General features: G+C 33.5%; 2 protein-coding genes across 2 annotated transcripts in view; one reads left to right on the top strand and one right to left on the bottom strand.

Annotated features, from left to right (window-relative positions):
- Nucleotides 1-15000, top strand: part of LOC137627881 (uncharacterized) — a 256631-nt gene that overhangs the window by 116860 nt on the left and 124771 nt on the right. The window lies entirely within an intron of this gene.
- LOC137627356 (uncharacterized) lies at nt 3539-9016 on the bottom strand. Its single transcript, XM_068358441.1, has 4 exons — nt 8912-9016; nt 7590-7787; nt 4584-4730; nt 3539-3760 (listed from the first exon to the last, which is right to left on the bottom strand). The coding sequence occupies exons 1-4, from the start codon at nt 9014-9016 to the stop codon at nt 3539-3541; spliced, it is 672 nt and encodes a 223-aa protein (XP_068214542.1).

Genomic DNA, 15000 nt, shown 5'->3' with positions numbered 1-15000 from the left:
GGTTCCTGCTTGGCTGGGGTTCGAGTCCCGCTCAAAATAGTTAGTTCATTTCATCGCTACAACCTCACCATTCTTGTGAGCTATTGGATGCGTTCCTCCCTGGCACTCGGTGGACTGGGGTTCGAAGCCTGCTCAAACGCGTTACTTCCTTGATCGCTGTAACCTCACCATCCTTGTGAGCTATTGGATGGGTTCCTGCCTGGAGATTGCTAGGCTGGGGTTCGAGTCCCGCTCAAACTCGTTAGTTCTTTTAATGGCTGTAACCTCATCATCCTTGTGAGCTAAGGATGGAGTATTTGGGAGAGCCTTATAGGTCTACCTGCTCAGTCATCAGCAGCCAATTGCCTGGCCCTCCTTGGTCCTAGCTTGGGTGGTGAAGAGGGGACTTGGCCGCTGATCATATGTAATATTGTCAGTTTCCAGGGCATTGTCCTTACCTTTGCTATTCATGAGCGACCTTTAAACCTTTATGTATTTTTACGGTCAAAGGTTCTACTTTGGATTTGATTTTTGACATTTCTATATCATTTTTTTTTTAATTTTTAAAATTATTATATATGACATATTTATTTATTTTTTTTTTTTTAAATTGGTATTATTTTTTATATTTCTATGCTATTATTTTTATTTTTGAAATTGGTATTATTTTTGTCATTTCTTTATTATTTTTTTTTTATTTTTAAAATTATTTTATATGACATTTTTATATATTTTTCTATTTTTAAAATTGGTATTATTTTTTATATTTCTATACTATTATTTTTATTTTTAAAATTGGTATTATTTTTGTCATTTCTATATCATTTTTTTTATATTTAAAAATTATTATATATGACATTTTTATATATTTTTTTCCATTTTTAAAATTGGTATTATTTTTTATATTTCTATACTATTATTTTTATTTTTAAAATTGGTACTATTTTTGACATTTCTATAATATTTTGTTTCTTTTGAAAGCTGTCAATAAATATTGTTAAACTTTTGAAAGATTAAATGTTGCTTATTATAAGAAGAAAAAAGTAAATGCCATTGGAGAAAACAAAAACGGAAATGATCTATAGTTAATTTCCTTCTTCACCCATGTTAGGACCAGGGGGACTAGACAGAAGCTGCTGATTAATCCACAGGTTGACATATAGACGCACTAAACCGACCACATATCTGAATTCTTGAGTTACCAATTCGACAATTTAATGTTAATATTAGTGAAAATTGGTCTTTTTAATCTAAAGGGCCGATTATTATTATTATTATTATTATTATTATTATCATTATTATTATTGTTATTATTATCATTATTATTATTGTTATTATTATTATCATTATTATTATTATTATTGTTGTTGTTGTTGTTTTTGTTATTTTTATTATTATTAGTGTTGTTGTTGTTGTTGCTGTTGTTGTTGTTGTTGTTGTTGTTGTTGTTATTACTAGCTAAGCTACAACCCTAGTGGGAAAAGCAGGATGCTATGGCCAATTATTATTATTATTGTTATTATTATTATTAGCTAAGCTACTGCCATAGTTGGAAAAGCAGGATGCTTTTAACCCAAAGGGCTCCAACAGGGAAAAATAACCCAGTGAGGAAAGGAAATAAGGAAATAAACAAGAGAAGTTTAAGAACAATAACAACATTAGAACAAGTCTTACATATATAAACTATAAAATGTAAAATATTTCGTTTTGCATTTTTAAATCAATAACTGTTATATTTAAAAGTGTAGTCAGAGGTTTGTAGACTAAGCTGCGTTAACACAAAAAAAATTAATAGATATATTGATATTCCTATTATTATTATTACTATTATTATTATTATTGTTGTTTTTGTTTTTGTTATATTATTATTATTGTTGTTGTTGTTGTTGTTGTTGTTGTTATTTTTTATTATTTTTATTATTGTTGTTGTTGTTGTTGTTATTTTTTATTATTATTATTATTGTTGTTGTTGTTATTGTTATTTTTATTTTTATTATTGTTGTTGTTGTTATTATTATTACTAGCTAAACTACAACCTCAGTTGGAAGACGAAGATGTTATAAGCCCAAGAGCTCCAACAGGGAAAAATAGCCCTGTGAGGAAAAGAAATTAGGAAATAGATAAACGATATAAAAAGTAATGATCAATTAATTTGAAAATATTTTAAAAGCAATAACAACATTAAAATAGATATTTCATATATAAACTATAAAGAGACTTATGTCAGCCTGTTCAACATGAAAACATTTGCTACAAGTTTGAACTTTTCAAGTTCCACATATTTAACTACCCTATTAAGATCATTCCACAACTTGGTCACAGCTGGAATCAAACTTCTAGAATATTATGTATTATTGTACTGTACGTAGTTTTACGAATTTTTCTTATATAGATTTAATATTCCTGTAGATAAAATTCTGCCAGGAGATTTATAAAGCACACTATTCTATCTTATTTCTCTTCCTCTTATTTTGTTAATTTTTTATAGTTTATATTGGAGATATTTATTTTAATGTTACTCTTCTCAAAATATTTTATTTTCCTCTTTTCCTTTCCTCACTGGGTTATTTTCCCTGTTGGGGCCCTTGGGCTTAAAGCATCCTGCTTTTCCAACTAGGGTTGTAGCTTAGCAAGTAGTAATAGTAATGATATTAATAGTAGTCAAGAAGGCCAATAAAAAATCTTATGTTGGTTATATTAGTGTATTCCAAATCAACATGGCGCCTAAAATGAGGTTTCATTATTCATATAACGTTATTCGTTATAATTAGTCTACAAAGAAGTTATAAACAATTCATATTCCTTATTATATTCATAATTCTTCCAGGAGGTTATAATGTTATAGTGTTCAGTATGTTAAATAGGTTAAAATAACGCCCTTCAGATATTAACTCATTGGAAAGTCATTCTACCGAAAGGTTGTTTGGAGTAATTTATCAATTTAACACAACCAGAGATTATTATGACGTCGCTTCTTGAAGTAAATTGGAGGAAAATTTGTGAAATATGTTAAATAGGTTAAATAGGTTAAAATAACGCCCTTCAGATATTAACTCATTGGAAAGTCATTCTACCGAAAGGTTGTTTGGACTAATTTATCAATTTAACACTACCAGAGATTATTATGACGTCGCTTCTTGAAGTAAATTGGAGGAAAATTTGTGAAATATGTTAAATAGGTTAAATATGTTAAAATAACGCCCTTCAGATATTAATTCATTGGGAAGTCATTCTACCAAAAGGTTGTTTGGAGTAATTTGTCAATTTACCCCAACCACAGATTATGGTGTCGTCCCCATTTTGAAGTAAATATGAGAGAAATGTGTTAACTAATTGGAAAATCATACAACCAATAGGTTTTTCTTAAAAGTAATTTATCAATTTAACACAACCAGTAGTTACGGAGACATCTCTATCTCGAAGTAATATGAGAAAAATGTGTTAAATATGTTAAGTTGAAATAACGCCCTACAGACATTAACTCACTGGAAAGTCATTCTACCAATACACCATTTACAGTAACTTATCAAATGTAGACAACCAGGGAAGCTGTAACCTCTCAAAGCTTCTTCATGAAGTAAGTGAAATGAGTAGTTCCCGTTCCTTCCGCAACGGCGCCCAAGTCGAGCAGCGGATTCCCGCTCACGTCCATGAGCGTCTTGACGTCCGTCTTTTTAACCGTGGTGTAACCCATCTTTTTGGCGATGTGCTCCGTGATAGCGCTCACCGCTTGAATGGTGGCCACGTCGCAGCCTAGAGCTCTGCCCTTTGCCTCGCTCTTCTGTTTTGGGAGGGAAGCAAAGCCTTGGTTGTTAGTTTTGACTATAAACTATTTTCTTTTTTTATGAGGCGAATTCGCACTGACTTACAGCGGTGCCCTATTATCTCGGAGAAGTTTCCTGCTATCTGATTGGTTAGAATGAACGTGTCTAACTAATCAGAGATCAGGAAACTTTTCCGAGCTAAAATGGCACCCCTGCGAGTCTGTGCAAATCTGCCTCACTAAAAAAAATTGACCATAGTGTACGCGAGTCGTCCAATTGACGGATAATTGTTTAGATAGATATGTACATACGCATACACACAGGTTTGACCCTTCTCACCCCTCCCTCTTTCTTAATTATCTTTCATGGCAGTTTGGGCAATTTGCGGGAGATTGTCGTTTCTGAGAGGTTGCTGCTTAACGTGACAGGAAAGAAATACAAACACATACACATATATACATATATATATATATATATATATATATATATATATATATATATATATATATAACCAGATACTTGCTCTTTATTATATATGGGAAATTATCATTATTATTATTATTATTATTATTATTATTATTATTGTTGTTGTTGTTATTATTGTTGTTTTTGTTGTTATATTTATTATTATTTATTAGTATTATTCTAATTATATTTATTATTTTGTGTGTATACTATATTTATATATATATATATATATATATATATATATATATATATATATATATATATATATATGTGTGTGTGTGTGTGTGTTTGTGTGTGTAAATTATATAATTCCTATTGAATGAAAAAAGCTGTTTTGGTATCGACTGTAAAACCAATGATACGAAGTATTACCTGAATGAGCTTCAGTGCCAGACCTCGACTACTGTAATCCGGGTGAACGCACACACACTGCAGTTCCAACTGCTTCTCGAATCTCCCACCTCGAAGGATGTCCACATCGGCACACAGGTCGTGGAGGACTCTCGTGTACTGGTTCGCCTGCGGGACGTCGTAGGATTTACAGGGAGGATTATTTTTTTTTTTTTAATCTTTGATGAGAGATTATTCACACACTAGTGTACGAGACCCGTCAAGAATGATGAAGAAGAGGAAATAATTTTTCCTTCGCAAAACCTAAAGATGAGAATACATCTGTGATATATATATATGGCGGACCAGGTGAAAATGAGAGTGGTGAGAGACTGGTAGATATGTGTTGAGCAAGAGATGGTGATAAGTTTTAGCTTTTTCAAAAAGAAAGATAAAAACAAGAATACATGGGTAAGAGTGGCAAATGGAAGAGTAGTGGAAAGGGAATTAATGGATTATGTGTTGATAACTAAAAGAATGTTTGGAAGATTGAAAGACGTGCAGGTTTTTAGGGGTATTGCTAACGGTATATCTGATCATTTTTTGGTGGAAGGAAAATTAGTTGTAGCAAAAGAGTGGGGGAATAGAGTAGGTGGATGTAAAAGGGAGCTAGTGAGGGTTGAAGAGCTAATAAAACCGGGGGTAAAACGTAAATATCAAGAAAAGTTGAAAATGACATATGATGGAGTGAAAGCAAGAGAAACTGGTAATTTAGAGGAGGAGTGGAAGTTAGTAAAAGAAAATTTTGTTGGGATTGGAAGTGATGTGTGTGGCAAGAAGTTTATTGGAGGCAGCATGAGGAAGGGCAGTGAATGGTGGAATGAAGGAGTGGAGGTACAAGTGGAAGAGAAAAAGAGGGCTTTTGAAGAATGGCTGCAGAGTAATAGTGTAGAGAAGTATGGAAAATATAGAGAGAAAAATGTGGGCAAGGTAAGTGAGGCAAAGAGGGCAGCTGACCTGAGGTGGGGTCAGGGACTGGGTCATTCATATGAAGAGAATAAGAAGAAGTTTTGGAAAGAAGTGAAGAGAGTAAGGAAGGCTGGCTCAAGAATTGAAGAAACATTGAAAGATGGAAATGGAAGGGTGCTAAAAGGAGAGGAGGCAAGGAAAAGGTGGGCGAAATATTTTGAAAGTTTACTGAATGTTGAGGATAATAGGGAGGCAGATATAATTGTTTTTGCAGGTGTTGAGGTGCCGGTGATGGGAGATGAGAATGAGAGAGATTACAATAGAGGAAGTGAGGAGAGCACTAGATGAAACGAGAGTAGGAAAAGCATCTGGTATGGATGGTGTGAGAGCTGAGATGTTGAAGGATGGGGGTGTGACTACTTGAATGGTTGGTGAGATTGTTTAATATGTATTTTGTGTTGTCAATGGTACCAGTAGATTGGGTTTGTGCATGTATCATACCACTATATAAGGGTAAGGGAGATGTGCATGAGTGTTGTAATTCAAGAGGTATTAGTTTGTTGAGTGTAGTTGGAAAAGTGTATGGTAGAGTACTGATTAATAGGATTAAGGATAAAACAGAGAATGCAATCTTAGAAGTACAGGGGGGTTTTAGAAGAGTTAGGGGTTGTATGAATCAAATTTTTACAGTTAGGCAGATATGCGAGAAATATTTAGCGAAAGGTAAGGAGGTGTATGTTGCGTTTATGGATCTGGAGAAAGCGTATGATAGAATTGATAGGGAAGCAATGTGGAATGTGATGAGGTTATATGGAGTTGGTGGAAGGTTGTTGCAAGCAGTGAAAAGTTTCTACAAAGGTAGTAAAGCATGTGTTAGGATAGGAAATGAAGTGAGCGATTAGTTTCCGGTGAGAGTGGGGCTGAGGCAGGGATGTGTGATGTCGCCGTGGTTGTTTAACTTGTATGTTGATGGAGTGGTGAGAGAGGTGAATGCTCGAGTGGTTGGACGAGGACTAAAACTGGTAGACGAGAATGACCATGAATGGGAGGTAAATCAGTTGTTGTTTGCGGATGATACTGTACTGGTTGCAAACGCGGAAGAGAAGCTTGGCCGATTAGTGACAGAATTTGGAAGAGTGTGTGAGAGAAGGAAGTTGAGAGTAATGTGGGTACGAGTAAGGTTATGAGATATACGAGAAGGGAAGGTGGTGCAAGGTTGAATGTCATGTTGAATGGAGAGTTCCTTGAGGAGGTGGAGCAGTTAAAGTACTTGGGGTCTGTTGTTGCAGCAAATGGTGGAGTGGAAGCAGATGTACGTCAGAGAGTGAATGAAGGTTGCAAAGTGTTGGGGGCAGTTAAGGGAGTAGTAAAAAATAGAGGGTTGGAGCATGAATGTAAAGAGAGTTCTATATGAGAAAGTGATTGTACTAACTGTGATGTATGAATTGGAGTTGTGGGGAATGAAAGTGACGGAGAGACAGAAATTGAATGTGTTTGAGATGAAGTGTCTAAGGAGTATGGATGGTGTATCTCGAGTAGATAGGGTTAGGAACGAAGTGGTGAGGATGAGAACGGGTGTAAGAAATGAGTTAGCAGCTAGAGTGGATATGAATGTGTTGAGGTGGTTTTGCCATGTTGAGAAAATGGAAAATGGCTGTCTGCTAAAGAAGGTGATGATTGCAAGAGTTGATGGGAGAAGTACAAGAGGAAAGCCAAGGTTTGGTTGGATGGATGGAGTGAAGAAAGCTCTGTGTGATAGGAGGATAGATGTGAGAGAGGCAAGAGAGCATGCTAGAAATAGGAATGAATGGCGAGCGATTGTGACGCAGTTCCGGTAGGCCCTGCTGCTTCCTCCGGTGTCTTGGATGACCGCGGAAGTAGCAGCAGTAGGGGATTCAGCGTTATGAAGCTTCATCTGCGGTGGATAACGGGGGAGGGTGGGCTGTGGCACCCTAGCAGTACCAACCGAACTCGGTTGAGTCCCTTGTCAGGCTAGGAGGAACGTAGAGAGGAGAGGTCCCCTTTTTTTGTTTCATTTTCCATCTGCAAAACCTAAAGATGAGAAAACACCTGTAATACCTTTTCGGTCTCAAATCCTCCGCGGCCGAATAATTCCTGATTATCCCTCGGAAGGAAAATCCTGTTAAGCATGAAGGCGACTAATTTTCCATCGGACTCCTTCCTCACGCCAAGGCTGACCTTGCTCTCTAGCGTCGGCGGCAGGGCCTTCTTCAGGAAGGGGAGGAAGTCCTCGAAGGTGATGTGAAGTCCTACACACTGTGGAGGGTCAGTTATTATTATTATTATTATTATTATTATTATTATTATTAGCTAAGCTACAATTAATATATTGCCGTTATTGTTACTATTATTATTAATATTATTATTATTATTATTATTATTAACTAAGCCACAACCCTAGTTGAAAAAAAACTGGATGCTATAAGCCCAATGGCTCTCCAATAGGGAAAAGTATCCTAGTGAGGAAAGGAAATAAGGAAATAAATAAACTACAAGAGAAGTAATGAACAAATAACATAACATATTTTAAGAACAGTAACAACTTTAAAATAGATCTTTCTACAATGAACTATGAAAAGAGACTTATGTCAGCCTGCTCAACATGAATACATTCTCTGGAAGTTTGAACTTTTGGAGTTCTACCAATTCAACTATCTGATGAGGAAGATCAGTCCACAACTTGGTCACAGCTGGAATAAAACTTCTAGAATACTTTGTAGTATCGCATGATGGAGAAGGCATGACTATTAGAAGTAATATGATAGTAATGGCAAATATGAAACAGTATTTTTATCCTATCAAACGAGTAGGAATAATAGTCATATAAGGTAGAAGGAGGTTTGGATTTTGAATTGGAAACGAATAAGAGATCTCGTCTGTTGATTGATAGTGTGCCATCGTAGCATGTTGGCACCTCCATGGTCACAGTACGTTACTTTCGTACCATCAATCATAATTCCTTAGTGACGTCATTCCTCATAGTAAGATAAAATAATATTTTTTTATATATCGCCTGTCATTACCTTGTTTCAGTATGCTCTGATGAATGGAAATCGTGTCACAATTATATAGATTGAATTAGGAGATTGTCTTTACAAAGAAGGTTTAAAAGCCATTTTGGAGATTAACTAGGAATGGTATTGGATAATAATTAATGTAAAAAAAAAATGCAGTCTCCATAGCATTATCACTGCCATTCATTAGTGACCTTTAAACACAAAACAAAAGGTTGAAGCCATTTCGAAGATATATGATGGTATTAGAAAGTAATTAATGTGAAAAACACAATTAATAGTTTTATTATAAGGATTCAATAGATACTGTAAACAACAACAATAGTAATAATGATATATAGTGATTTTAAACCTTGATGCTCTTACCAGTGGTTCCCGATCCAGGTACGCTTCTCGTATCAGGTTGTGTATTTCCTCCTGGTCTTGGCCACTTAGGACGAAATGTTCGAAGTCTTCTTGTTCACTTTCCATTCTTACCTGTAAGGACAGACGAATATATATACATATATATATATATATATATGTATATATATATATATGTGTGTGTGTGTGTATATATATACATATAATCTCTCTCTCTCTCTCTCTCTCTCTCTCTCTCTCTCTCTCTCTCTCTCTCTATATATATATATATATATATATATATATGTACATAAATATATATATATATATATATATATATATATATATATGTATATATATATATATGTATATATATACATAAATATATATATGTATATATATTTATATATATATACACATATATATATATATATATATATATATATATATATATACACATATATATATATATATATATATATAGAGAGAGAGAGAGAGAGAGAGAGAGAGAGAGAGAGAGAGAGAGAGACTCCATGCCATTATACAATATCAGATATTTGCACTTGAACATTTCGTAACAAACAACAAATCTATATTGATCGCAACACTGTATAAACTTTTAAGGGAAACATAATCTTCTGACGAATATACTTTTGAAGATTCGAATGATAGAAGATAATAGGAGATAATCGCTTATCTCACACGTAATATTTCCAATTTTCTATTTTTTTTATGAAGAATAAAAGGAGACACAATCACCACTTCTCGTAGCTTGCTCTGGACTGGCTATCTCGTCTGACCAACTCTTATTGTATTTTTCATAAGATCTTAAGGTCAAATTCCGTGACTCGTGGAACGTGAAGTACATTTATTGATTGTTTGGATGTTGTAAGAATATTCGCGGATGTTGAAGCTGGAAATGAGTATGTGAGATTTCCATACATTATACTGATGTATAGTAATACATTTGTGTAGTTTGAGTATTAGTGTTCATAGTAGTTCTATTCTTTGTTTTGTTAATTTAGCTGTCACTACAAGTGATTCATGTTGGAGGAATTGAAGAATATGATGGGGTAACATCTTAAAAAATAAGTAAGAATGTAAGAATTTTAGTTTTGTGTTACATTCGATTCATTTAACATCTTTAAATTTGCTTAATTCTTTTTAATACATTCAAGTTCAAGACTCGTGTAACTGCCAACATCGTCGCTGTCTGCTGAAATGTCAAGGTTAGAAAGAATTGATTATTGCAGAGAAAATAAAAAAAGAATAAAAATCTGCATCTTCTCAGTCCTGAGGCAATATTGATTTCCAGCTCTGTCAACATAAAATCCGATGGTACTGAGCTTCCTTTGTAATACCTGCCAGACAGAGATCATTAAAGCATGTTAATATTATTTGATGGGTTTTTGAGGGTCATTTAGAGGGTTAAAGGTCACATATGTATGGCAGAGGTGAGGGACAGTGACAATGCCCTTGAGACTGACCATATATGCATATACATATTTCCTTTCCTCACTGGGATATATTCCCTGTTGGAGCCCTTGGGCATAATGATATTATCCTGCTTTTCCAACTAAAGTTGTAGCTTAGCTAATAATAGTGATATTGATAATAATAATAGTAATACTAACTAGAGGGGCTCTCAGTAGAGCGAAGACCTCCACCGCAGTAGCTCATTTCTCGACCTTTTGCTCGACCTTGACCTTGATCATTAACCTTAACATGTATAAATTTCGTTAATTTTCATACACGCAAATATGAACCAAGTTTGAAGTTTGACAACAATGTCCAATCATATGGCTGATTACGTGAAATTGACATTTTGCTTGACCTTTGACCTTGACTTTCCAAAATTTAATAATTTCCAGCTTTTTGCATAAATGTTAACCCCTGCAAGTTTCATTACTCTACGATTAAAATTGTGGACAGGAAGCTGTTCACAAACAAACACACACACAAACAGGGGTGAAAACTCAACCTCCTTCCAACTTCATTGGCTGAGGTAATTATATGATGAACGCCCAAGACCTTTTCCCCATCCAGCTAGGACCAAGGATGGCCAGGCAATGGCTACTGAGGACTCAGGAACTTGACTTATTGGCTCCCCAAGAACCCTCCATGTCCAGCTCATAAGCAATGGTGTTTTTTTTTTTTTTTTTTTTTTTTTTTTTTTTTTTTTTTTTACTATACACCGAAGATTGTCAGTACTAGGGAGGGGGGGGGGGGGTTGGTGGTTGGCGGTTAGTTATCTTGTTATTTCCGAGTTAAAGATAACCTCGCAAGGGTGTCTCATAACGAGGTCACTCCGTTTTATGTGTAATTAATGACAATTTTGTACTTTTATGATGTTCAATGAGGAGTGGCTTCTTAGTAATAGTCATATGTATTCTAAGAATATATACTCTCTCTCTCTCTCTCTCTCTCTCTCTCTCTCTCTCTCTCTCTCTCTGTATATATATATATATATATATATATATATATATATATATATATGTATATGTGTGTGTGTGCGCGCGTGTGTATACGTGCCTACATATATATATATATATATATATATATATATATATATATATATATATATATATATATATGTGTGTGTGTGTGTGCGTGTATATATATATATATATATATATATATATATATATATATATATATATATATATTGCAGGAAAATCCTTCCTTACCACAAGAATATGACTTCTAGCTGTGAATAACTGCACATAAAATCCCGGACGAGTGTTTTAAACACTGAAAGGTCTTTATTTTACAGTTTGTTAATTCCGTTTTATGGCAAAGTTTATGTTCCAATTTCACTACCTAATCAACGAATTAATTGAACCGAGGAAATTGCGTGAATAATTATTGTAATTTTCTTATATAACATTCCAAGTGGTAGGAAACTCATGCTTATATAACTGAATGTACATACATACATACACACACACACACACATATATATATATATATATATATATATATATATATATATATATATGTATATATATATATATATATATATATATATATATATATGTTCATATATGTATATTTATATATACAGTATATATATTTATATATATAAATATATATGTATATATATATACTGTATATATATTTATATATATATATAAATATATATGTATATATATACTGTATATATATTTATATATATATATATATATATATGTATATATATACATTTATATATAAATATATATATATATATATATATAAATATATATATATATTATTTATAAATATATATATACATATATATTTATATGTATATATATATATATATATATATATATATATATATTGGTATTACTATAAAAATCTTTTTCTGAGGTGGGATGCCTTAATGGTTTGGATATCGCCGTGATCAACAAAGCTGTAACAGTCAGGGGCCACCCATATTAGGTTGGTTTGCTGTAAGCGGTCTGACGAAAATCTCCCACCATCGCCATTTTATTTTTATATCTTGCAACGTCCGTTTTATACTATAGGTTACTTTCAAGTTTTGTCGAAAGAGATGTATTATAGAATGCTGTATTATTGTAATGGAAATACACTCTGATTTTAGAGATATGATCGTGATCACTAACCTAACTTAACCTAACCTATCATATCTTATCGTTTCAAAATTGTGTCAAGTATTTTGAAGTATTTTGTATTTTAAAGTAAAGTCGTTCAGTATTTTGAAATTCTCTCAGGACAGGCAGTAATGCAATTACCCCACCTATAGTCAGTATTGTCTTAATTCTGTCTGCAGATTAGGTATCATATTGCATTATTATTATTATGATTATTATTATTATTATTATTATTATTATTATTATTATTAATCTTATTATTTTTATTATTATTATTATTATTATCATTATTATTAATTATATTATTATTTATTATTATTATTATTATTATTATTATTATTATTATCATTATTATTAATATATTATTATTGTTGTTATTATTATTATCATTATTATTATTAATATTATTTTCAATATTATTATTATTATTATTTTTATTATTATTATTATTAATCTTGTTATTTTTATTATTATTATCATTATTATTATTAATATTATTATTATTATTATTATTATTATTATTATTATTATTATTATTACTATTATTATTACTTGCTAAGCTACAACCCTAGTAGGAAAAGAAGGATGCTATAAGCCGAGGGCTCCAACCAGTTTTAATCTAACCTTTTACAAGATTTTAAAATTTCTATTGTTTCTTGATATGTTTCTTTGATATAATTTGAATTTAGATAAATTAAATATTGATTGAAGCGTCAATTATTTTATTGGGAAGTGACCAAACTTCCTTAAATTCCAATGTTTAGTTTTTTAAGTGGCCAGTTTCACACTTAGTTACGCTCTTGCGTGAGGGCACACTCGGGCTCACTATTCTATCTTATTTCTCTTCCTCTTGTTTTGTTAAAATTTTTATAGAATATATAGGAAATATTTAATTTAATGGTGTTACTAGTCTTGAAATATTTTATTTTTCCTTATTTCCTTTCCTCACTGGGCTATTTTTCCTTGTTGGGCCCCTGGGCTAATAGCATCCTGCTTTTCCAAATAAGGTTGTAGCTTAGCATGTAATAATAATAATAATAATAATAATAATAATAATAATAATAATAATAATAATAAATATCGTTATTTTCATTCTTCCTTTTAATCTGTACTCTCCGAATAAGCACAAAAAAATACGTCATAGTTGTTATTTTTCTCACAAATAAATTTAAAATCTCTCGCTGTCCTTTCAATGAGTCTTATGGTAACTGATGATTGTTATATATTAGATAATTAGGGATTTTACACCTGGTGTAAAGAGTATTGTAAGTAGTGAGCTGAGATACGGATTAGTTATCTTGTGAATCTTTTTTAACTGAGTGTAAATATTAGATGAAGGAAAAGATGATTCTTTCGTGTGTTCGTGTAAGTGCATGCGTGAGAGAGAGAGAGAGAGAGAGAGAGAGAGAGAAAATGGACCTTCAGAGAAGGGAAAAATGGACCGAGAGAGAGAGAGAATGGACCTTTGGAGAGACAGAAAAATGGACTTTCAGAGAAGGGAGAAATGTACCGAGAGAGAGAGAGAGAGAGAGAGAGAGAGAGAGAGAGAGAGATTTTCAAAGAGAGAAAAAATGACCTTCAGAGAGACAAAAATGGACTTTCAGAGGGGAGAAATGGACCCTCAGGGGAGAGAGAGAGAGAGAGTGAGAATGGACCTTTAGAGAAAGAAAATATGGGCTTTCATATAAAGTTAAAGTAAAAATGGACCTTGAGAGAGAGAGAGAGAGAGAGAGAGAGAGAGAGAGAGAGAATATGGACCTTCAGAGAGACAGAGAAATGGACTTTCAGAGAGGGGAAAACTGGACCTTGAGAGAGAGAGAGAGAGAGAGAGAGAGAGAGAGAATATGGACCTTCAGAGAGACAGAGAAATGGACTTTCAGAGAGGGGAAAACTGGACCTTGAGAGAGAGAGAGAGAGAGAGAGAGAGAGAGAGAATATGGACCTTCAGAGAGACAGAGAAATGGACTTTCAGAGAGGGGAAAACTGGACCTTGAGAGAGAGAGAGAGAGAGAGAGAGAGAGAGAGAGAATATGGACCTTCAGAGAGACAGAGAAATGGACTTTCAGAGAGGGGAAAACTGGACCTTGAGAGAGAGAGAGAGAGAGAGAGAGAGAGAGAGAGAGAGAATATGGACCTTCAGAGAGACAGAGAAATGGACTTTCAGAGAGGGGAAAACTGGACCTTGAGAGAGAGAGAGAGAGAGAGAGAGAGAGAGAGAATATGGACCTTCAGAGAGACAGAGAAATGGACTTTCAGAGAGGGGAAAACTGGACCTTGAGAGAGAGAGAGAGAGAGAGAGAGAGAGAGAATATGGACCTTCAGAGAGACAGAGAAATGGACTTTCAGAGAGGGGAAAACTGGACCTTGAGAGAGAGAGAGAGAGAGAGAGAGAGAGAGAGAATATGGACCTTCAGAGAGACAGAGAAATGGACTTTCAGAGAGGGGAAAACTGGACCTTGAGAGAGAGAGAGAGAGAGAGAGAGAGAGAGAGAATATGGACCTTCAGAGAGACAGAGA

Source organism: Palaemon carinicauda, chromosome 35 (assembly GCF_036898095.1).
Source record: "Palaemon carinicauda isolate YSFRI2023 chromosome 35, ASM3689809v2, whole genome shotgun sequence".
In the NCBI taxonomy this organism is placed as follows: domain Eukaryota; kingdom Metazoa; phylum Arthropoda; class Malacostraca; order Decapoda; family Palaemonidae; genus Palaemon; species Palaemon carinicauda.
The sequence above is the reverse complement of the archived record's forward strand: the minus strand, read 5'-3'. Positions and strand labels throughout refer to the sequence as shown.

Excerpts from the sequence above, each read along its gene's own strand:
- LOC137627356 (XM_068358441.1), bottom strand. The coding sequence starts at position 9,016 with ATGGAAAGTGAACAAGAAGACTTCGAACATTTCGTCCTAAGTGGCCAA. Across the intron at positions 7,788-8,911 it reads ACCTGGATCGGGAACCACTG|TGTGTAGGACTTCACATCAC; the intron begins GTAAGAGCATCA and ends GACCCTCCACAG. Across the intron at positions 3,761-4,583 it reads TGGCACTGAAGCTCATTCAG|AAGAGCGAGGCAAAGGGCAG; the intron begins GTAATACTTCGT and ends CTCCCAAAACAG.